This window comes from Lepidochelys kempii, chromosome 3 (genome assembly GCF_965140285.1).
Source record: "Lepidochelys kempii isolate rLepKem1 chromosome 3, rLepKem1.hap1, whole genome shotgun sequence".
Lineage (NCBI taxonomy): Eukaryota > Metazoa > Chordata > Testudines > Cheloniidae > Lepidochelys > Lepidochelys kempii.
In genome coordinates this window covers 145,744,734-145,767,771 of record NC_136382.1, presented here as the reverse complement: position 1 = coordinate 145,767,771, position 23,038 = coordinate 145,744,734, and the positions used below count along the sequence as shown (strand labels likewise).

Genomic DNA, 23,038 nt, shown 5'->3' with positions numbered 1-23,038 from the left:
TCTTGATTTACAAAAGTAATTCCTTGCCCATATTTAAACTTCAAGAGAGACAAGGCCTCAAATAAAAATTTGCCAAATGGTCACATCTGGGATTCAGTGAAATAATCTTACACCCAGTATCAAGGCTCAGTCAAGCTGTTCAAAGCTACTTATTAAAATCAATAAACCAACTTATTAAAAATATAACCACTTAGTTTCTACTCGATGTCTACGTGACCATATGCATATATGTCATACCTACACTCATCTCATAGAAGCGTTGTGAAAATAAATTCATTAAATGTCTGTGAAACATTAAGATACTTCAGTGATAAGTGCCATCGGAAAGTCAAGGAGAAAAAAAAAATTAACAATTCTTTGTCTTCAGAGCAGGGTTTGAATGGTTTCCAGTAAACGAGGCCTGGGGTTACACACTGAACAGTGAGGCTAAAACAAAATATTGAACAGCTACTTGAATGTTGCAAGCTATTTATTTATTTTTATAATCTTCAATTACTGTGTACTTATTTACTTAGTTTACTAATTGTTACAAAGAAAAATGTTCCCATGTCATTAACCAGCTGAAGTTAGAAACATCAAGAAAACAGTTATTTGTGCATCACAGTGTTCCTGACCTGTATCAGCAAAAACAACAAGGAGTCCTTGTGACACCTTAGAGACTAACAAATTTATTTGGACATAAGCTTTTGTGGGCTAAAACCTACTTCATCAGATGCATGGAATGAAAAATACAGTAAGCAGTACATATATTACAGGACATGAAAAGATTAGGGTTGCCTTACCAAGTGGGGGGTGGGGGAGGTCAGTGCTAACGAGGCCAATTCAATTAAGAAGGAAGTGGCCTATTCTCAACAAGAAAAGGAGTACTTGTGGCAAATCCTGGATTTGTGCTGGAAATGGCCCACCTTGATTATCATACACATTGTAAGGAGAATGATCACTTTACATAAGCTATTACCAGTAGGAGAGTGGGGTGGGAGGAGAGAAAACCTTTTGTAGTGATAAACATCTATTTTTTTCATGATTTGTGTGTATAAAAACAAACATCTTCTGCATTTTCCACAGCATGCATCCGCTGAAGTGAGCTGTAGCTCACGAAAGCTTATGCTCAAATAAATTGGTTAGTCTCTAAGGTGCCACAAGTACTCCTTTTCTTTTTGCTAATACAGACTAACACGGCTGTTACTCTGAAACCTATTCCCAACAGTTGACAAGAAGGGGTGAATATCAGAGGGAAAATTACTTTTGTAGTGCTAACAAGGCCAATGTACTCAAGGTGGACGTCCCATTCCCAATAGTTGACAAGAATGCGTGAGTATCAGCAGAGGGAAAATTACTTTTTGTAGTGACCTATCCATTCCCAGATTTCTTGTCAACTGTTGAGAATGGGAGATGTCCACCTTGATTGCACTGGCCTTGTTAGTACTACAAAAGTACTTTTCCCCTCTTGATATTCATCCCTTCTTGTCAACTGTTGACAAGCCATCCCACAATACCCCCCTCCCCCGATACAATCAATACAAATGTTCATGGCGAGGAGGTGCACCACCAAACACCAGGAGCCAAGTGGGCAGACACACACAAGCAATTTAACAACTGCAGTGGCTGTATGCCAACGTAAGTAAAGTTGACAATTTTATAGTGTTAACATGGCTTATCTCCAGAGTTTTTGTACCACTTTAGAAACCAATACAATTTAACAAGTACAACTCCCCAGCGTGGATAGTCATACCAGTATAGCTTCTCCCTGTGTATTTATGAGAATAAGTACTTACAAGGTAAAGCACATTTTTATTTCAATCATAAGTGTATTTGGCAGTATACATAACATGTCCTTTGTTTCACTGCTATAAGGGTAGTAATGCACATCGAGTTTTTTGTGCATGTCCTTTTTATTTTGTTGGTTTTTTTAAATGTTTCTCTGCTTATAAATGGGGGAACACTTCTGCTAAAAAGTATGCTTTATGCTGTAATTTAAATATCCTCGGTCATATTCAAGAAAATCTGTTGTGGCTATGCTTTTCTCTCCCTCCCCTTTTGCTACTAATTCAGAAAAATAGGTTTAATCTGTGAAAAGTCTGATGCTGTAAGTCATGTTCTGTAGAATACTTTGAATAGTTTCCTATCAGCAATGAACACTTGTTAGGAGTGTAGCTGGAACCTCTTAGAGAAGAAAACTGTATTAGAGCTTTGTCATGAAGTGACAATGACTTACATGTTAACTAGGCTTTCAATGTTGGGGGTTGGGGGGGGGAAGAGGGTAGAGAGAAAGGAAGGAAAGAAAGAGGGAGACCTGAATATTTTTATTTTCTCAAAGTACTCGCTGTTGAAAAACAAAAACAAATAGAGCAAAAACCAGTGAAAGACCAAACTTATTTTCTGTTGACCGTTAAAGTATTTAATGGTTTAATGTGGCTTCAAAGAATTTTTCTATAGTTTCGTAACTGAAGGGCTTCACAAGCAGTACAAAGTAGATAGAAGAGTACAGGCTAAATCACTTAGAAATAAATTACTCAGGACAGCAGACATCATTTGAAGCTTGTTAAGATATACACAGCAAGTATATTATCTCCCAGAAACACAAATAGTCTAACATTACTAACCTACAGTATTATAAATTAGATATCTGTAATGGTACTTGACTTTTATCCAAGTACTTTACAACATTAATCCTCAGAACACTCTTGTTCAGGAGCCAGATCAATATTGTAAACTCATTTTCTGAGACAGGCAAGTTACAGCTTCTCTGTCTGTTTCTCTAAGACCACAGAGGCTGTCTTTGTCAGAGTCAGGATCAGAATTCAGCACTTCTTTCTCACAGCATTAGACAACATATCTATCACTTTAAGTCATAAACTGTGGAAAAAAACAGCAGACAAAAACTTTAAAACAAGGCGCAAACTTGAAGTGTTAGTTTCTTTGCTGCCTTTTGTACTTCAGAGACATCCCTTGGTACTACTACGCTTCTAGATCAATTTTAAACTTTTTCAGTTAGGGGTATGATATCCAATAAACTAGCAGTACAAGCCCCCTACTGTGGGTAAGCTTCTAACAGATCAGACCCAGCACAGAGGAATATTCACTTTCACCTTATTATTATTATTCCATATTTTTCTAGTTTATTGTATGAGAACTTTAGCAGGTTTTCAAATTACTGTCATTTTCCATTGCTTAATTAAGATTCACACACTTAGGCAAGTCTCAACATTTTGTTTTCCTGGGAACTTGTTAGTTTACTTATTTAAACTACCCTCATAACTCAGACCAACATGACTAGTATTCTTTTAGAACATTTAAGTTTAACACTGCATTGAGTCACCACGTGAAGCTACAGCTGTGGACTTTTAGTTGAGTCCAATTCACTCATTTACATATCTGAAATAATCTCCTTGTAAATTCTTAGGATGTGTTGGAAAATAAATGTTATGACAAAGTAAAATTGCATAGACAGCTGTCAAGAACCACAACGTTTTCCATCCCAGCCCAGAGAACTTTTAAGAAAGTACTTCATGCAGGTTTGATTGCAACACAATATCCCTGAGCTGACTCTTTGGCCGAATTTAGGACTGCTTTGTTAAGTAGCATGTAATATAGCAACGTCCTAAGTGCTATGACACCAAATGTGAGTATGAGGATAAGTATACACAAAAAGCGTTGATCTAAAGTGAGCTAAAACAAAGGGAAGACAAGCAATTGAGAAGTACTAGTATTAAAGTAATTGTACGTTATATACTTCTGAAAAAGGAGCAGCAATTCCATCATCATGCAAAACATTGAGAGTCAAGGCAACCAAGAACACCTTAAGATTTTTCCTCTTTATTTAGGATATTTAAAGTCCCAACATTTTTTCATCTATCACTATAAATATAATATAATTTTGAACAACTTGCTTTTCCACAACTCTAAGCATTTGTGAAGCTGCACAAAGGTCAAAAGAGGACAAACAATTTGTGTTAGTTTTGTCCTTGTCAACGGTGAAATGCACTTTTTAAAAAGACACTTAACACAAAGACAGACAATATCAGTCTCATCCATTTTCAAATTGAGGTGTCTTGAGCGTCAAACTGGATAAACCACATCTTCCTTAAACTCCACAGTGCTAATATTATCTTTAAGACTTTTAAAAAAAAATCACTCCTGTTCTTTTTGGAAGTTAAAGGCAGTTAGTCCCTGAAACCACTTACGTTGTTTTACGGATCAAGTATCATCATCTAGTGATAGGCCCTAGTGAAAGATACACAATAAGGAATTACAAGTTGAAAATTACTAAAAAATCAAGCGCTTACCTTCAATCCTTTTTAAAGCTGACAGGCAAGTATCCTGGCTTGGAAACTCAAATGGATTACTACAAGTGCGAATGGTGTCACATTCACATTTCCCATTGATTATGTTGCAACCGGTTACAAGGTTTTCATTGCAAGGTTCAAATCCAAGCAGCTGATCATCATCCCAATTTTCATCTGAAAAAACAAAATGAAGTCACTATGTTTACTGTATTTTCACTTAAGTCCACTTAACTGCCTTAAAGCTGCCCACAAAGGTGCCAACATTAGGCGCACTCAACAAGCTTTGGTTTTTTCCTATTTAAAAGAATTAAGTGCTATTATAAACTGGATACATTTTATATGCCACTTTTGTATATATAAAGTATGAGGGCCACATGCAGCAATTTTATTAATTCAGAAATATTAATCCAGACAATATGAATGCTGAATACTAGATTGTTACATTTCCCTATTCTGATATTAGTATTAATACTGAGGAAATAATTTGCATGTAGTAAGATCAAGTGCATGGGAAAAATGCAAAAAAGCAGCACTCTCACTTGTGCAAACTGCGATACCTTTAGCAAACTACTTGAAATTAGAATGATTTGCTGGAGAGAATCTGAATAATCAGGATTATACAGGGAAGAGGTAAAATTGCTTTACTGAGTGAGATAATGAGGAGACATTGGAAATTAACAGAAGTTATAGGACCTACTGCACGCTATATGTAGTCATTCTGTGGAATTAAACTTCTGCAAGAGGTCTGAGTCAAATACTATAGTGAATTTGAGAGAGGTCTGATAACAGTGGCCTTGCAAGCACCCATCATTATACTAGGAAAAACTGCTCTACTGTCTCACAGGCTCTTCGCTGCCAACTGCTAAGGAGCTTCTTAAGGAGCTCGTTTATAGATCTTAGGAGCTGTATAAGTAGGGGCATAGCGAGCAGATCGAGGGACGTGATCGTTCCCCTCTATTCGACATTGGTGAGGCCTCATCTGGAGTACTGTGTCCAGTTTTGGGCCCCACACTTCAAGAAGGATGTGGATAAATTGGAGAGAGTCCAGCGAAGGGCAACAAAAATGATTAGGGGACTGGAACACATGAGTTATGAGGAGAGGCTGAGGGAGCTGGGATTGTTTAGCCTGCAGAAGAGAAGAATGAGGGGGGATTTGATAGCTGCTTTCAACTACCTGAAAGGGGGTTCCAAAGAGGATGGCTCTAGACTGTTCTCAATGGTAGCAGATGACAGAACGAGGAGTAATGGTCTCAAGTTGCAGTGGGGGAGGTTTAGATTGGATATTAGGAAAAACTTTTTCACTAAGAGGGTGGTGAAACACTGGAATGCGTTACCTAGGGAGGTGGTAAAATCTCCTTCCTTAGAGGTTTTTAAGGTCAGGCTTGACAAAGCCCTGGCTGGGATGATTTAACTGGGAATTGGTCCTGCTTTGAGCAGGGGGTTGGACTAGATGACCTTCTGGGGTCCCTTCCAACCCTGATATTCTATGATTCTCTTAGTGATAAAACTGTACTTTTGAAAAAAGAAGATTAAGTTCCATCCACAGTCACTGAAGTTCACATAGCTATGGTGTAAGATACTATCATTAACTAAATGTGGCTAGGGAGAATTACATCTCCTTCCTGAATACTATAATGATCAACATGTGCCATAAAGCACAAATGCCCCAGAAGCCCCCCACAAGAGAACTATACAACAGGCTTAGTACACTATGCACAATTGTTGCACAGGTAGCGAGAGATTAAACACCAAAAAAAAAAAATCACATTAGTCACTGCCAAATGTGGGACGCTGGACTAGAGGGGACAGTGTTTGATTCAGCCTGGCAAATCCTCTGTTGCTAGGAAACAGTCTGAAGTTGTTAACAATCAAATCCTATTAATGGCACAAAAAAGGATTCATGAAAATCTTATTTTACCAATGCACCCAAAGAGCAAAACTAGCATCCTTTGCTTTGCAGGGCCAGTGCCGTTTCCAATAAAGTTGAAGATAGTTTTAAAGATCATGGCAAACTGTAGTTGCTTTAAAAGGCATAATGAGACTAGGCAGCAGGACAAGGAAGTGCAAACGAGTTTCAAACATCATGGAAAATAAAACTTTCTTCCCTTAAAGAGATTACTCACCAGTAACTCTGAGCAAGAGTCACTTCTGACCTAACTGGATATTAGAGCATGATGATAAAGCCAAAGAGTAGTGTCTGGTGAAAGTGTGCACTGAATTCTAGATTACTTCTTCACATATCTCCACCAGAGGAACATGTTTAATGTATACCACTGATGGTGCTGCTGTGGGTATTTAAACCAGGAGGTACTGGTTTCCTAGCTAAGATGTAACATCGCATCCAGCAGGGAAGTGTCCAGAAATGTGTGTTCACAGGTATGTGTCCCTATGATACAAACTGCCTGCCTGAATTTCTAAAGGGCTTGGTCTTTTCCAGATATGAATGGAGTATTCTTTTCATATCTATTATATGGAGATATGTTTCCCCAGAATGTGAAAGGTCTCAGGAAGAACACAGGAAAATGCACTGGACAGGTGAAAATCTGAGGCCACCTTAGGCCGGGATGAGGCATCACTGGTCAGTGTCTTTAGAGACCACAGTACAAAAGTGGCACGGTCATCAATGTATTAAACTCACTTGCCCTCTTAGTAGATGTAATCACTTTGAGGAAGTCTGATTTGATCAATAAATTCTCTAGAAAAGCTTAAATGAGATGGCTCATAAGGAGGGTTTATTAGCTTTGTTAGGACAAGATTTAGCTTCAATGATAGTGGGGGAGAGGGGAAGGGGAAGGAGAAGACATTTACCATGCTGTTGAGGAGCCTGAGGACTATAGGGTGAGAAGGCATACACATTTTAAGGACAAACCTAATGAGCTCCTATTCTTACAAGGTGGACTTTTAAGGAAGCCATACCTAAACCCAAAAAACTAAGGTTTAGATGGGACTCCAGGACTGCAGTGATCCTAGCCTAATATTGAGTTAGTCCTTTACTAGTGACCCAGATGGTGAACCACAGCCTTTTCTCTTTATAGCAACTCAGGCTGGAACCTTTCCTGGATTGCAGTCGGATGGCTTGGACGCTGAGGGGTGGGGGGAATCCACATTAGTCAAAAGGTCATCCTCCATGTTGCAAGGTGCAACGTCTCTAGGCTGGATACAGAATCCCCCCTTGCTGTTGAGACAAGATGCCCAAAGAGGCAGCAGGTAATGTGGCTTTCTGGCCAGCTGCAGAATACACAGGGCACCAGTACTCGTGAGACAACTTTAAAGCTATTAATACATCTCTGCCCAACATGATCTTTATGACCTTGGGTATCTGGGAGACAAGATATACAGACAGTGTTGGCTACTGGCTGTAAAAATATATGCAGGAGGAAGCTTTTGCCCCCTCTGCACTTGGCATTTGGTGTTTTGTTTGGAGGCAAAGATCTCTATTACTGTGACTGAATAGACTACAATGGAAGTACTCTGAACTGGTAATGTTTTGTCGTCATGCAAAAGCTCAGGCACTTGATGAGACTGTCATGAAAGGAAGCATGTCCTTTAAGTTGAGAGCCACATAACAGTCTCCTTGGGATAAAAGAAGGATAAGGCCTCCTAGGTTGTGCATCTTGAATGCTCATATGTGCCTGCTGATGTTTCTGAGGTTGAGGACAGATTTCAGATAACTGCTCTTCCAGTGTTACTAGAAAGGCCTGTAGGTCAAGAAGAGAGTCATAGAGAAGGCTTTATAGGGAGATGGTTTTTTGTTTGAGACTGGGTTAGAAAGGAGGGAATGAAGAGAGGGTGATTGGAGATATGGTGCAATTGGTATAGGGCTCTCAACCGTACCCTCAAAATTGCTGCTTGGAGTAAGATACTGTGAGGAATCCTACTTCTGTACTGCCAAGGATGTTTGCCAGCAGAAGGTGTAGAAGATGCCTATGAAACTCCATCCCTTGACGTTGTAAGGGAGACTGCTCCTGAAGGTATAACACTGATAGAAGAGAGGCTTCTTCTTCAACTCGGAGGAAGTTAATTCCAGAGGGTGGACAGCAGCCTAAATATTCTACAGCGCCTTGTCACTAGGGAAGCCGCTACCCTCCAACGGGAGGTCTGATTTTCTCCTAGGATTCCAGTGATCTGTCAGCACTAGGTAAGGGATCAGCATCAAGGGAGGGCATGGTCCCTGGCACAGTGCTCTGTACTAAAGATGATTTTGTGGCTTCCAAAAGAGTCTTCATGGAGCTCTGTATGTAGAGTCACAAGCAGCTGGAGTGAGCCCTGGCATGGCTCCAGACTCCAGAAGGATACCAAGTCAGGAAAGGAGTGCAATGCCCCAAAGGCTATTCAGAGGATCCTGCAAGCTTTTCTCCAAAGAAACTGAAGGCACTCCAAGGTGGCTCTGGAGTGGAACCTGAGGAACAGTTACAGTGCAGAATCAGGTAGCAGAAGAATCATGCAGCAGAGCAACTAGCACCATCGACAGTGCTAGACCCCAACTCAGAACACAGACTGAAGTGCTATCAGAATCTGAACAAGTGAGAGCGTGTCATACTGAGTGTGTGTGGCACACTGTATATCAGGCTACCGGTGGCATCAACATAAGTATTACCAAACATGGACAGGTATGCCCATCTCCACAAAAGTTATTTTCACACTACTGCTGGTCCTGGAAAGTAGGCAGTGCTCAGCAATTCACACGTACTATATAGAAACCCACTGAGCTATTCCCTCAGTTTATTTCCATCAAATGCTTGAATTAAGGGGGACAGACTTCAGAAGAACCGCTGCATTATTGATTTTTACTCAGACCAAGTAACTAAGACTTTGATACATCATTGATGATTTTCTGAAAATTGGTACTTCATTCTTAGGGCTTATCTAGATCTGAAATACAATTTGGATTGAAGTAGTGTGTGAATTTAAAGCAGAACATCCATTCCAGAACAATTCCATGTGGAGATGAACACTAGCTCCTAGAAGTACAGCCTCAGGAAAGTGTTACATGATGGTGAAATGTCTCTTTCCTGACCTCTTCACAATATAAAAGCAGGTAATAAGGTACTTTATTGAACACCATTGTAGCATTTGTTCTAATTATAGTATAGGAAATGTCTGGATTACGCTACCCTGCATTACAAGAGTTAGATACACTTGTTTCTAGAGACAAAAAGTGTGATTGTGTTAGATGCTAACCTGAAGCTCCATCTTTGCTTTAAAAAGGCACACATGCATGTAATGTACAAGTGATGAGAAAGTAACTATGTCAGGGAAGAATATACTGCTGCTGAAAGGACAGTGAAATGTTACACAGTATGAAAATATTTGACTCAAAGTTGGTGCACTAAGACTAAAGAAAAACTTTACTACACTGATACTAACCTTCCTGCCCCTCCATTCTCCTCCTCCCGTCACCAAACCTTTTTCCTGTACTTTGTTTTCCTCTTTTTCCTGCATACTATTTCAGGCACTCCTTACTCCCACTGAATCTCTTTTTACATCCCAGCCTCTTTCCTTCTCAGACAATATCCTTGTGAACATACACTACTGCTACATAGCCGGCATCGTATTTTTCCACACTCAATCTCTATCAAGCTAACAAAAGAAAAATGTACGTGTGTGTGCGCGCATGCGACTACAAATAAGCGTCCAGGTTGAAAGATCAACTTTGCACCCTCCTTAATATACTTTATCTTTAGATAAAAGATGTACGGGAGTTTCCAGTGTATTGTGAAAACGTTAGCAAACACTGTAGCTGAAGTTGTACTTCTGAAATGGTCACCTTCGAGTTGACTTTTAGGTGACTGAAGGTGGATTTCTGGGGGAGAGCAAGAAACAAGAAGCAGCATGCAGGGAGTTGAAAAAAAAAGTGTGATTCTGTGATTTGAGCATGAAAAAAAGGGGGGGGGGTATTTTAAATGAAGTCTTGTGACTTATTTTCTCATCTGACCCCTCACAGTTCCACAGCTGAAAGAGCCTAGGGATGGAATAAGAAAGTGGCATAAAAATAGCCTTCACTGAGGGAGCCTTGTCCTGTTCCAGAGGAAGTAGATTTTTGAAGGCTTATAACAGTCAAATCAAAACTAAGTTTCAGACTGGCCATTAAATATTCCTAAACTTGCGAAGTGCAGCCCTAAGGAAAAATGTGCTGCACATGAATGAAATAAATACAGCTGTGCACTGGAATAGCCAATAGTTTGCTATGAATCATTGAAAACACTTGGGACTGACAGAAGGGATCCTGCAGAAGTTCTAAAGTTAAGTGGGTTGAAGGAATGGCAACTGCAGACAGCTCTTTGGCTTCTGGCTCTACAGGAGGACAACACCCTGGAAAGGAAAGTCAAATGGGGAAGAGGTGTAGAATTTACTATCCACCTTTTAAGTAGATGCGTGGCCAGTGCCAAACCTAGAGAAGTCACAAAAGATAGGGCTATTCATGAAGGAAGCTTGTGCTTCTAGACTGGATGTAGTCCCCGAGCAGCACACCTCCACTGAAGTCACGAACCAGAGATTAGAGCCAGTCATTAATTTTTCAATAAAGTGTTTGTTGAAAAATGCTGACTTGTTGAAACAAACTTTCTGCAGGAAAGCATCTAGTTTTGACAAGAAAAAAACACCACACACACACACTTACACTTTAGTCAGGTATGTTTGCCAGATCCAAGACGAAATTTCTGGCCAAAACCAGAGAGATCCATCCACCCTAGAATAGTCAAGAATTCATTGGTTGAGTAACTCACCTGGTATGTTGAACCCCAGATTCAAGTCCCTGTTCTGCCTGATTTGGAGCAGAGTCTTGAACCTGGGTGTGACGTTGCACTCCATAATGCTGTATAGAAATATGCTTATGAGTGTAAATATGACATAACTGTTTTATGCTATATATATATGCCATGTAACATATCTTTGAAAAGGTTATATTCTACTGCATGTATTCATCTTATTCATATGCATGTATCATTTTTATATCTGAAGTTATAAGCATTGGCTCTATGCTTGTATTTAAAGTGTTTGCTGTAGAAGCACCTAAGGCAGATTTGGTCAACATAGCGTGAAGCGATTATTCAAGTAAATGGAAGTACTTGGCTAACAATGAACCTTGATAGACGCCAATCCACATCTGAACTTTCCTGGGAACGTTCGGGCTAACATGTGGGCAATGGCGTCAACCTGCAGAGCACCAAGTCATGCATGGACATGTGACTTGCCCATGTGACTCCAAAACTCCATCTTGTAGCTGTAATTCCACACAGGGGGAAAGAGAGGTTTCCACCCACAAAAGAGACTAAACCAGCCCCTAGAAACCCCTCTATTTTGTCTTCAGCTGGCCCAAGAGAGAGCATCTCCACCCCAAAGAGATGCCTGAAAGAAACTGTAACGAAGGACATAACTACAGGGGTGTGAGTGATTGCTGGACCCAGGAAGTCTAGTCTGTAAAAGAAGCTTATTGGAACATCTGAGGGTGAGATTTACCTGCATTTAGTTTCTTACTGTAGTAGACTTAGACTTGCATGTTTGTTTTATTTTGCTTGGTAATTTACTTAGTTCTGTCTGCCATTACTTGGAACTACTTAAATCCTATTTTTTATATTTAATGAAATCACTTTTTACTTATTAACCAACCCAGAGCAAGTATTAATACCTGGGGTAGCAAACAGCTGTGCATCTCTCTCTCTCTCTCTCTATATATATATATCAGTGTTATAGAGGGCGAACAATTTATGAGTTTACCCTGTATAAGCTTTATACAGAGTAAAACGGATTTATTCAGGGTTTGGATCCCATTGGGAACTGGGTATCTGGGTGTTGGAGACAGGAGCACTTCTTAAGCTGTTTTCAGTTAAGCCTGCAGCTTTTGCGGGGGGGGGGGGGGGCGGAGATGTGGTTCAGACCAGGGTCTGTGTCTGTAGCAGACTAGAGTGTCTGGCACAACCAGGCACGGTACTAAAGTCCCAAGCTGCCAGGGAAAACGGGCTCAAGTGGCAGTCCCAAGGGGGTTTCTATGACCCAACCCGTCACGCTGGGCCTCCCACATTTCCAGTTAGTGCCTTAAGCACCAGACTAGAGGGTCATTTTTTCCTGTTAGAGTTGTTTGGATTATTGGCTGGGGCAAGAGCTGGGTGTCACAAAAATTTCAAGAGATAAGCAGAGTGATAAGCAGAGTGTATGTTGGTGTATCTGCTGAGGCTCTTTTCCTTCTGTTCAGGAAAGTGATGGGTTGCCAAAGGCAGAAGATTCTGCAGCAGTTCAAAGAAGTGGATCAAAAAGGCAGGATATCTGGAGTCCTGAAAGGAGAATGGTATTTGATGAGCTGAGGAACTGCATTGAAACCCACCAAGTGTTAGGGCCAACAGAGCTGAACTAAAGTACTAGTTGACTCAGCTGTGGTGCACATGGCACTTGCTACCAGGGGCTGTGTCAAGATAAGGGCCAGTAACACCGCACTGCAGAGGCCACAGGAAAGATTACTACAATTTGTTGTTTGCAGCGTTGTTGTAGTTGTGTCTTCTGAGGTTTCCATGGTATGCATCCGATGAAGTGAGCTGTAGCTCACGAAAGCTCATGCTCAAATAAATTGGTTAGTCTCTAAGGTGCCACAAGTCCTCCTTTTCTTTTTAGAGAAGCAAGGTGGGTGATGTAATCTCTTTTATTGGACCAACTTCTGTTGGCGAAAGATCCAAGCTTACACATAGCTCTTCTTCACATCTGGGAAATGAAGTGTTACTGTCACAGCTAAATACAAGGTGGAACAGATTGTTCAGCGGAGTTCTTTTACTCAAGACAGACTCTTCCCTAGAATTATTACCTAGGTCCCACCTCTTCATACCTATAAAAGAGCACCAGATGCCACTCGGGATATGTCTACACAGCATTTTGGAGACCACAAAAGCAAGCCTCCCACATTGGGTGAACAGACTTTGGCAAAAAGAGCAGCGTAGACAGTGCTTCAAAGATGCAGCTTGGTTGGAGCTCAGGTTCTGAAGTCTAGCAAATCTGTTGACCTGGCTTGGGAGGCTCACGCTCAGTCTCCAAAATGCTGTGTAGATATAGTCTCATTCTTTCCTTCTCATTCCTAGACTGCTGCTCTGTAAGTGAATGTCTGATACTTCCAGGCCCTGTCAGCTTGTGCTGCCTCCTCTGGGACACCTGCAGTCACCTTCAACAGGGAGTGAGGGTGACTGTGCCTGACAGAACGCCTTTCTGCTGGGGCTTGTCACTGGGCAAGTACACCTGTCACCCTGGGGGTGCGACAAGGGCAGTAGTCCCACTGTTAAGTCAATATGGCTACCTTCAGCCTCAGGGCTGCATGGCCCAATGACTGACATCAATAGGACTCCCCTTGTCTGCAGGGAAGTGCAGCCTAATGGCCAGAGTCAATAGGACTTCCCTCAGATGCAGGGAAGCACGGCCTCATCTGATAGCCAGAGTCAACAGGAGGGCGTTTGGTGGGCCGCCCCCAAAAGGGGGTGGCCGGGATGGGGGATCCAGGCCCTCCTTGCTCCACTAGGTCCCAGCCCAGGGCCCTGGTAGTGGCAAATGGGTTCGCCACCAAGTCGGCAGGGAATCTGCCCACAACACGCCGACTGCTGCAGGGACACTGAACATAAGAATGGGCATACTGGGTCAGACCAAAGGTCCAACCAGCCCAGTATCCTGTCTACCGACAGTGGCCAACACCAGGTGCCTCAGAGGGAGTGAGCCTAACAGGTAATGATCTAGTGATCTATCTCCACCCTCTGACAAACAGAGACTAGGGACACCATTCCTTACCCATCCTGGCTAATAGCCATTAATGGACTTAACCTCCAGGAATTTATCCAGTTCTCTTTTAAACCCTGTTATAGTCCTAGCCTTCACAACCTCCTGGGCAAGGAGTTCCACAGGTTGACTGTGCACTGAATGAAGAAGAACTTCCTTTTATTTGTTTTAAACCTGCTACCCATTAATTTCATTTGGTGGCCCCTAGTTCTTATGTTATGGGAACAAGTAAATAACTTTTCCTTATTCACTTTCTCCACACCACTCATGATCATATCCCCCCTTAGTCTCCTCTTTTCCAAGTTGAAAAGCCCTAGCCCCTTTAATCTCTCCTCATATGGGACCCGTTCCAAACCCCTAATCATTTTAGTTGCCCTTTTCTGAACCTTTTCTAATGTCAGTATATCTTTTTTGATATGAGGGGACCACATCTGTATGCAGTATTCAAGATGTGGGCGTACCATGGATTTATAGAAGGGCAATAAGATATTCTCAGTCTTATTCTCCATCCTTTTTTTAAATGATTCCTAACATCCCATTTGCTTTTTTGACAGCTGCTGCACACTGCATGGATGTCTTCAGAGAACTATCCACGATGACTCCAAGATCTTTCTACTGATGAGTTGTAGCTAAGTTAGCCCCCCATCATATTGTAAGTATAATTGGGGTTATTTTTTCCCAATGTGCATTACTTTACATTTATCCACATTAAATTTCATTTGTCATTTTGTTGCCCAATCACTTAGTTTTGTGAGATCTTTTTGAAATTCTTCACAGACTAGCTAGTCCCTCCCCGAGCTACTTCCTACCGCGACTCCTGCAGTTGAAGTCGGGGTGTCTTCGGAGTCTTTGGGCTCCTTGGGCGGCGACTCCAAGCTCCTTGGGGGGGTCCGCAGGTACCGGGCACTTGCCTAGGCCTTGGCATCTCCTGCTCCAGCAGTCCAGGATCCTGGCTGCTCCTTGGGAGGAGACAACGAGGTACGTCCTTCGTCCTCACCAGTCAGCCCAGACTGAGGTAGGCTGCTCCCTTTTATACTGCAGCTGCAGTTGGAGCATGCCCAACAGGATCAAGGGGCCATGGTTTCCTCTCCTAAGAGTGCTGCCTTAAACCCTTCTGCTCCAGTGCAGGGGAAGTACACCCCCTGTCACAGGGCTGGACTCCCCACAGAAGTCAACCCTAGCACTGTCCTCAAGCATCTGACAGATCTATGCAAAGCCAAGCCTATTAGCCCTTATATAGTATTGCAATTCGGAGGGGGGGAGGGGTCTTCGTATTTGTTATTTCTTAATGACTCCAGGAGTTGGGGCTTCATGTGATAATCTCTACTTGCCTATTTTTTTTTTAAATAAAGTTTCTAATCCCCATGGTTTCAGAGAAAAGCTTGGAAATGTGACCCTTGAAAGCTCAAAAGCCAGAGTCAGATAAAGAGCCCCAATTTTTTTTTTTTTTTTGTTTACAGCTCATGATTTAAACCAATTTATTTTTTGACTATGTGGGGTTGGCAGCACTACATTATGCCAGTCCTTCACTGGACAGTCCAAGTAAGAGAACCTTTTCCAGTGTTCCATTATGCAAATGAGACCCCTCACTTATACTAGAGGGGAGCATGGAATGCACATGGCTTGGAATTTCAACTGCCCTAATAATTTTTCTTGCTTACTCTAACTCCAGGAAAATTGATGTATGGGGCGATGAAACTGTAAGAAGGAGTGGAGCTTTTCCAGCAGTTTTCCAAGCCAGACTCAAACTCTAAAGTCACTTACAGATTAGAAAGAGGATTGATTCTGAGATTTCTAAAGGTCTAGAGGAATCTGTTAGGAAAAAAGTTACCAATTTGTAAACATAATTTGAATCTGCTCAAGGTGGATAAAAATCACTGATTTTTTTTTTATTTAAAAATCAGATTTTTTGATAATGCTTTTTGAGGGGAAAAACCTATCTAAAGATATATTATAGCTCAAAGATATAGCTCAAAGATCTCTCATCATGGAATAGGTATTATAAATTTTAATTCTACAGTATAAGACAATATATGCATGTAATGTTTAAGAAAAGTTTTGTAAATGAGTTCCAATAGTTCATGGATTAGGGACCTAATCTTATGGGGGCTTCTGTATAGATTTAGGTTAAATCTATCTACCCACCCAATGGGACTCAGTGCTAAGTCTAGAAGATACCATCAGAGATGCTTAGTTTTGCAGTTCTCAAACTGTGGATTCGCGTCTCCAGATATAACATGCTGGTTAACAAAAATGTTTTAAAATAAATTAATATATAGAGGTGAGAAATAACAGACCTCAACCCTATTGTCCCTCTGCAAATTTGTGTACACGGAGTCAATCCCTTACCTCTCTCTAAAAGTGCAAAGTTTCAAAAAGTTCAATGAATAGAAGATGGTTGGGGATGGGATAGATCTGGACAAGGAGAAGAAGTCTGGAGATAAATGTCAGAAGGGAGGGACAGGCAGAAACAAAAGTGAATCTGTTTGAGCAGCATATTCCAGAAGTCTTGAGGTCTGAGTGTAGCCTTCATTGATTTGAGATCTACCATACCATTCTCTCAGTAGAAGGGAAAACCTTCTACGGCAGTAGGCCATAAGAGAGACCCAATTTGGGTCTCACTTATCCTCTGAGTTGTGAAGAATATGTATTAAGATTATAACAACCAACAAGAATGCACTTTTATGTAGAAATCCATGATTAAATTGAGTCTGAGTAGTGATTTAAATCAATCTGATTTAAATCAAATCCAACCTGAACCTGCTGAATTCAAAAATGATGGTTACCAAGTTGAATTTTCAAGTTTAGACCCTCAAACTTGCAAATAAATATAGCCTTTATACACACACAGCTTGGTAACAACCATATTTGGATTCAGAACACCCTAGTTATCTTAGAAGTTGCTAAGAAGTCTTCCTAACAAAACAAATGCCTCTTACTGTTAACTTTTCTGAAACCCCAACTAGTTTATTTTGGTTCTCAACAGTACATTACACATGACGCTCAAGCACAAAAACACACACATACAAAAGCCTAACTCATATTAGTTTGCAGTGAAATGAAAGGCAATCTACTTTAGCAGTCTCCTACATGCTTCCTGCCAGTTTTGTTACCAAAAATGTTGCTGTCTCTAGTATTTTGCTTAAGAATAGCAACAGGAGAAGGTCACAGCACCACAGAGTTACTGCTCAAGAAAACAGAATATTCAGTACTGTTAATAAAGTTCACATTCTGGATCTTCAAGAAATTTTCATCCCTGAATTATTGTTGCAAATTGACTAAGTACTATCAAGTTGTTCTACGAGAGAGATATGGAGTATGCTGAAATACTCAAATGAAGTCCTCAAAGAACAGGAGAGGATTTTCTTTGTACTGAGTAACAGTTTTTTGTTTTCGTTTTTGTTTTTAAACACAGAAGCTATAGGTTTGCATAGCAGGGTAGGGGAACAATGTGCATGCCCTATACTGAAAGCCCCTTTGGGCCCAAACCTTTCAGAAAGGTCATACAACAGTTCCTCCTTGTGAAAAGCATAAGTATTCTTCTATGAGTGAAGTTATCTACAGTAGAACCTCAAAGTTACAAACACCAGAGCTACGAATTGACCATCCAACCACACCCATCACTTGGAAACAGAAGTACACAATCAGGCAGCAGCAGAGGAAAATAAATAAAAAGGAAATACAGTACAGTACCGTGTTAAACAAACTACTAAAAAAAAGGAAAAGCAGCATTTTTCTTCTGCATAGTAAAGTATCAAAGCTGTAGTAAGTCAATGTTCTGCTGTAAACTTTTGAAAGAACAACCATAACGTTTTGCTCAGAATTACAAACATTTCAGTTACAAACAACCTCCATTCCTGAGGTGTTCATAACTGAGGTTTTACTGTACACGGCTTCTTTACTGCCTGGGGTAAACTCTCACTTTAAAAAAAAAAAAAAAAAGTACTTTTTCCATTGAATCCTCCTTCTACCACCCACTTAATGCCTCTTGGGAACTTGTCTTGAAGAAGACCACTATGCAGAGCAATGTGCAAGTAGATCAAGCTAATGAACTATCATTGCTTGTAGAAGATACGGGTCTGTCATACTGTGCAAGTACGCAATGCCTTCCCTTCTGTGTGCATTCACAAAGGATACCAGTTATAGGACTTATTTAGATTCACCTTTGGAGTTTAAGTGTAAAAGAAAGCATACCTTCAGAAGGGTGTACAATTAAAATTAAAAACAAAATACATCCCAGATTATCCACACAAAATACATCCTAGACAAATTCATTAAGTAGTGTGCAGACTGTAGGCCAAGAGGTCAAATTAAGTAAACAGAGAATGTTTGTTCGTCCCAACCCAACCCAACCCCACCCCAGACTAACAGGAAGGCGGATGTCAGCTTTGCTGACTTCTCTATTCTATTAAGAAAGAGAGAACATTTCACACGATCCTGTGTGGTTAATGAACCTATGCCTGGGTGACCCCACTTTTGAACATAGTCTATCAGATTCCTTCAGAAGGTATCAATGAGAAACAGCAGGTTTATGAGCTTTTCTGTTAACTTGATAGGGTGGGCAAAGTTCAGAATATTTCACTTGTTCTAGGGATGAGTGACCTAGCAGAAAGGCCTGATGGATAAAATTAAGTTAGAGATATACACTGTGGAATTTAAAAATAAAAAGAAGAGCCACTATCTCTACATTTGAGCTTGCCATATTCAAAGCTTAACATTTCAGAAGGAGGGGGTCAAGTTTTAGGGGAACCTCAGAGGCTTCATGAGCCAGTACTCTTCCCCCTCCCCGCTCTTTTTTTCCTTTAATTAAAGCTTAAAACTCTAGCCTCTGTGGTCATGAGTTACACTCAAATTTGTGAACTACGGGGTATGTCTACACTAGAAATGCTACAGCAGCACAGCTGCAGTGTAGACCCTAACTACAGTGACAGAAGGAGTTCTGCTGTAGTAAATCCACCTCTCTGAGAGGCAATAGGCCAGTGGAAGAATTCTTCTGTCAGCCTAGTGCTGCCTACACTGGGGCTTAGGTTAGCTTAATTACATCTCTTAGAGCAGAGGTGAGCAAACTACGGCCCACGTGTGTGGGACCCTCCTGCCTGGCCTCTGAGCACCTGGCCCGGGAGGCTAGTCCCCCGCAAGCCTTAAAGCCAGGTTTACACTATACATTACCTCCTTGGCATAGTGTCAATTAGGAATGAAAAAGTATGCGCAGACAGCTTATATGACCAAAAGATTGCTTCTGCTGATATAGCTTATGTCATTCCGGGAGATGAGTTAACTACACTAGCAAAGTAACTCCTTTTGCCAGTATAAGCTGCATCTCCACTAGGAGGCTTTGTAGAGTAGATTAGCATTAAGTGTTGAAATTAGCTACAGTATTTCATAGCTGATCAACATACCCAAGAAAGGAGAGGGCTAGTCACACAATTTTCACAAGCTAGTGACACTTGTGTTTCATGGCACCTCAAGGGGCAGAACTTGGGAAAAATACCACTACTCAATCTCCTCTTTGATCCTGTGTAAAGAAAATAAAGTTTTTGTACTTTGAATATTTTCAAAAAGTCAACCAAAGAAGTGTTTTAATTGATTTTGTCCCAACTTAAGTTCTTTAGCTTCAAGTAGAGACCAAGAATGAAAGCCTTCAGTCCAAATTTTAGTTAAGTAAAATAAAAGGTGGTGGTGGAGGGAGGTAAAAACGGAATACCCAAACTAAAGTCAACATTAACAATGCTGTACAACTCGGTAAAAGGTCTTTGGACTACAGTAATGAGCTATATCTCTCAACTTCATATGGTGCCATCCAAGTCAAATACTATTTCAGCAACAGAAGCAAAGTGTCACACACAAAGAAGTTACCAATGCAACCACACTGGACAAGCTGAAGAGGATTTAAAGAAGAACAAACATTATTGAATGTGGAAAAATACAGAGATAACTAGACAGTTTGGCTATTTGCTTAGTCTGGAGTTATTTGAACTGATTCTTATAATGGAGAATTTTAGAAAAATGAGGCCGGAGTAAGAAGATTTAGCAAGAAAGTTTTGGCTAGATACCAGCAAAATAAGCTTCTTAACATATGGGTAATTAGAGGGACTTGTCTCCAAAAGGAAGTACTGAAAACCTAATTCCTACAGATGGGTACAGTACTGTGTTAAAAAAAAAAACAAAACCACAAGTCAGAGGATGAGTTAGATGGCCTGTCTTCTCCTGCTTAGCTTTCTTTAATTTGGGAGGAGTGGAAAATTTGGCAGTGCCTTTCCCACATCCATGGTAACTTCTAGACTTGTTCAACATACACACAAAAATATGTTCATGCCAACAAGAACTGCAACGGTTGTGCCACAACAGTAGTTTCCATCACCACATCTGTACTCTTTAAAAAAAAAAAAAAAAAAAGGGACCTAATCTGGGTGCATATTTTTGAGTATGCCCTGAACTCAGCTACCTAACACCATAAGATCAAGAATAAAATTTTCAATAGTCATTTCCCAAGGGAATTTCAGAGACAAGTCATTTTTGAAAGTGGGACTCTGGCTCCCAAATAACTGAGAAGCTTTTGTAACCATTTTATCTGAAAACTATACAGCACTGGGCCCAAATAGACACCTGAAGATAGAGTAATGCCACAGACAAGGATTGAACAGGGAGGAGAAACAGGGATATTCACCTTTACTGTAAAATAGCTCGCTCCTCAAGAGAAACCCACTAGAAGTTACAGAAACAAGTTTGACATTTGTGAAGATGATTCCATGGACCCCTCTTCCTACAAGCAGCACCTATACCATATGCTAAGTAATGGAATCTTTAAAGCTTTAAGAGATGCACATTGTATAGCTACTTAGACAAAAATTCCCTCAACATTAAAACTGTAACACTAATAATGCTGAAGAAAACCCTAAAAGCAGTCCCCAGAAGCAACACTGCCTTCATTTCAGACAAGAAAATGAGCAAGAACTCTGTTTTAGTCAAGCAAAAAACATAACAAAAAACATCCACAGTTTAATCCTTTCTTCAGTCTTACTCAGTGGTGTGTCATTTAGACTTTGTGGCAGAAATCTATACAATTTAATTTCCTTTATCAATTTTAGATTTGCTGTATTTCAATTTTGCTATTGTATTCTTGTATTGTACAATCCTTCTTGTATTTTGAGACAGGTAAGCCAGGTACACTTATTTATCCTCTGCTACACCAGAAGTATGATACATTTCTGTCATGTCTTCTCTCTAAACTAAGTAGTTTCAGTGTTTCATATGAAACTTTTATAGAAAGATCATAGGTTTCCTACTGCTCAGTCACGTGACAGTTTCCCAAGAGCCAAACTGACCAACATGACTGAAGACTAGGCAGTAATTCTTAGCCTTTAGAAAGATGTAATTAAATCCTGTAGGAGGTACAGGACACCACCCCTGATGGTGATGTACCAGATTTGTACAAAGTCTTCCTCAAAAGAAAAAAAAACAATAACCTAATGTACATATTAACATACTGTATCTATATATGTATTACACAGTTGCTTAGGTGAAGATTTCATCTCCTAACCCCAGAGCACTAGCTCATGTAACATGAAACAAACTACAGACCGCACTCAAAAGCTTTCTCTACATTCAGTAGAAAAGCTAGACAGGTTAAAATGAACAACACATCAGGCTGAAGCGTTCAGCATATGTGATTCAAAGATCATTAACACAGATTAATGGACACGAAATTGATAAGTTGAAGTATTCCCCATTTGTCATTTCTGCTCCAGTACCTTATCATCGAAGCAGAACTTCCCTGGCTACCAAAGGGCATGGTATGCTTGGGCATATTCTTATGAAGGACTAGAAGATATGGTAAGACACTTCACTAGTTTGGTTATTTCAAGACCACTTCAGCAACTGCAACAAGTTAATACAATCATCTCTAAAAACAAACCATGAAAGTAATTGCAAATCCACAGATAAATTACTTATTTAGTATGCTGCTGCCACGTAAGTTTCCACCTATTTACTTTAAGACACTTCTTCGAAGTGATCAGAACCTCTCTCTAGGAAGGAGAACAGTGGGAGTTAAGACAAAGTTCAAAAGATTCTAAGTTTGTAAGAAAAAAAGGTGTCTACAAGCCAAAGGCAAAAAGTATGCGAGGGGGGGGGGGGGGGAAGAGAGAAGAGATGCCCCGACCACTGATAAGCAAGAGTAATGAAAGTAGTCCAGCTCCCTCATCCCTAACTCAAACTCCATTCACTGCAAGAGACTCCTGCCATAGGAGCTGTCCCAAAACAGAACTGGAGGACTCCAACAACCTCTGGTTAACAAAACAACCTGATAAATCTATCCACATATCCAGCTAGTGAATGCAGTCCTTATGAAAGGAGAGAGGCTGATAGCCATAGGAAGAAAGAATATGCACACTCACTAAGTAGTTCAGTAATGGCAGCAGTTCAAGCTTCCCCAAGCCGCTCCTGTGTTCTCACTTGGAATAGTAGGAATCAACCATGCTAAAAAAAATTTAAAAAAATAAAATAAAAATAAAAAAACCCTGAACTCTTACCACAAAAACTTAATAGTGGTTTGTGGGTATGAACACCCCTCCATTAGGGGGAGCTAAATGGAGAAAAATTTCATGGCAAACATTTTCAAGTTCTTCAAATTAAAAAAAATGCTTTACAATTCTGAAGTCAGAAAACAAAGGCCACATTTTAAAGCTCAGGTGTTTTAAGTCTGGGCACCTAGTTTTATATTTAAGCAGTACCCTTATATTTAGAGTCTAGGGTACCCACAACTTCCAGTTAAGTCACTGGGAGTTGCAGGTGTTCATCTCTAGAGAGCAAACCACTTGATAATTAAGTATTTAAACATATGTTTGGGGTAGTTGGCATTAGGCTCTTTCTTTGACCTGGCTTCCTTGAATATATGCATAACATGTATATATGTAAACCCACCACCAGAACAGACACTCCATTGCACACATTTCTACCACTGGGGAGATGAGTGAACACCACATGACAGATGCTAATCACATCATTTA

The 23,038-nt window shown here is 40.5% G+C and overlaps 1 protein-coding gene across 6 annotated transcripts in view; it reads right to left on the bottom strand.

The window, feature by feature from the left end:
• Positions 1-23,038, bottom strand: part of CRIM1 (cysteine rich transmembrane BMP regulator 1) — a 300,395-nt gene that overhangs the window by 272,302 nt on the left and 5,055 nt on the right. For all 6 annotated transcript variants that reach the window (XM_073338355.1, XM_073338356.1, XM_073338359.1 and 3 more), the window contains exon 2: positions 4,287-4,460. In XM_073338355.1, coding sequence (XP_073194456.1) covers positions 4,287-4,460 — 174 coding nt within the window. The remainder of the gene's footprint in view (positions 1-4,286; positions 4,461-23,038) is intronic.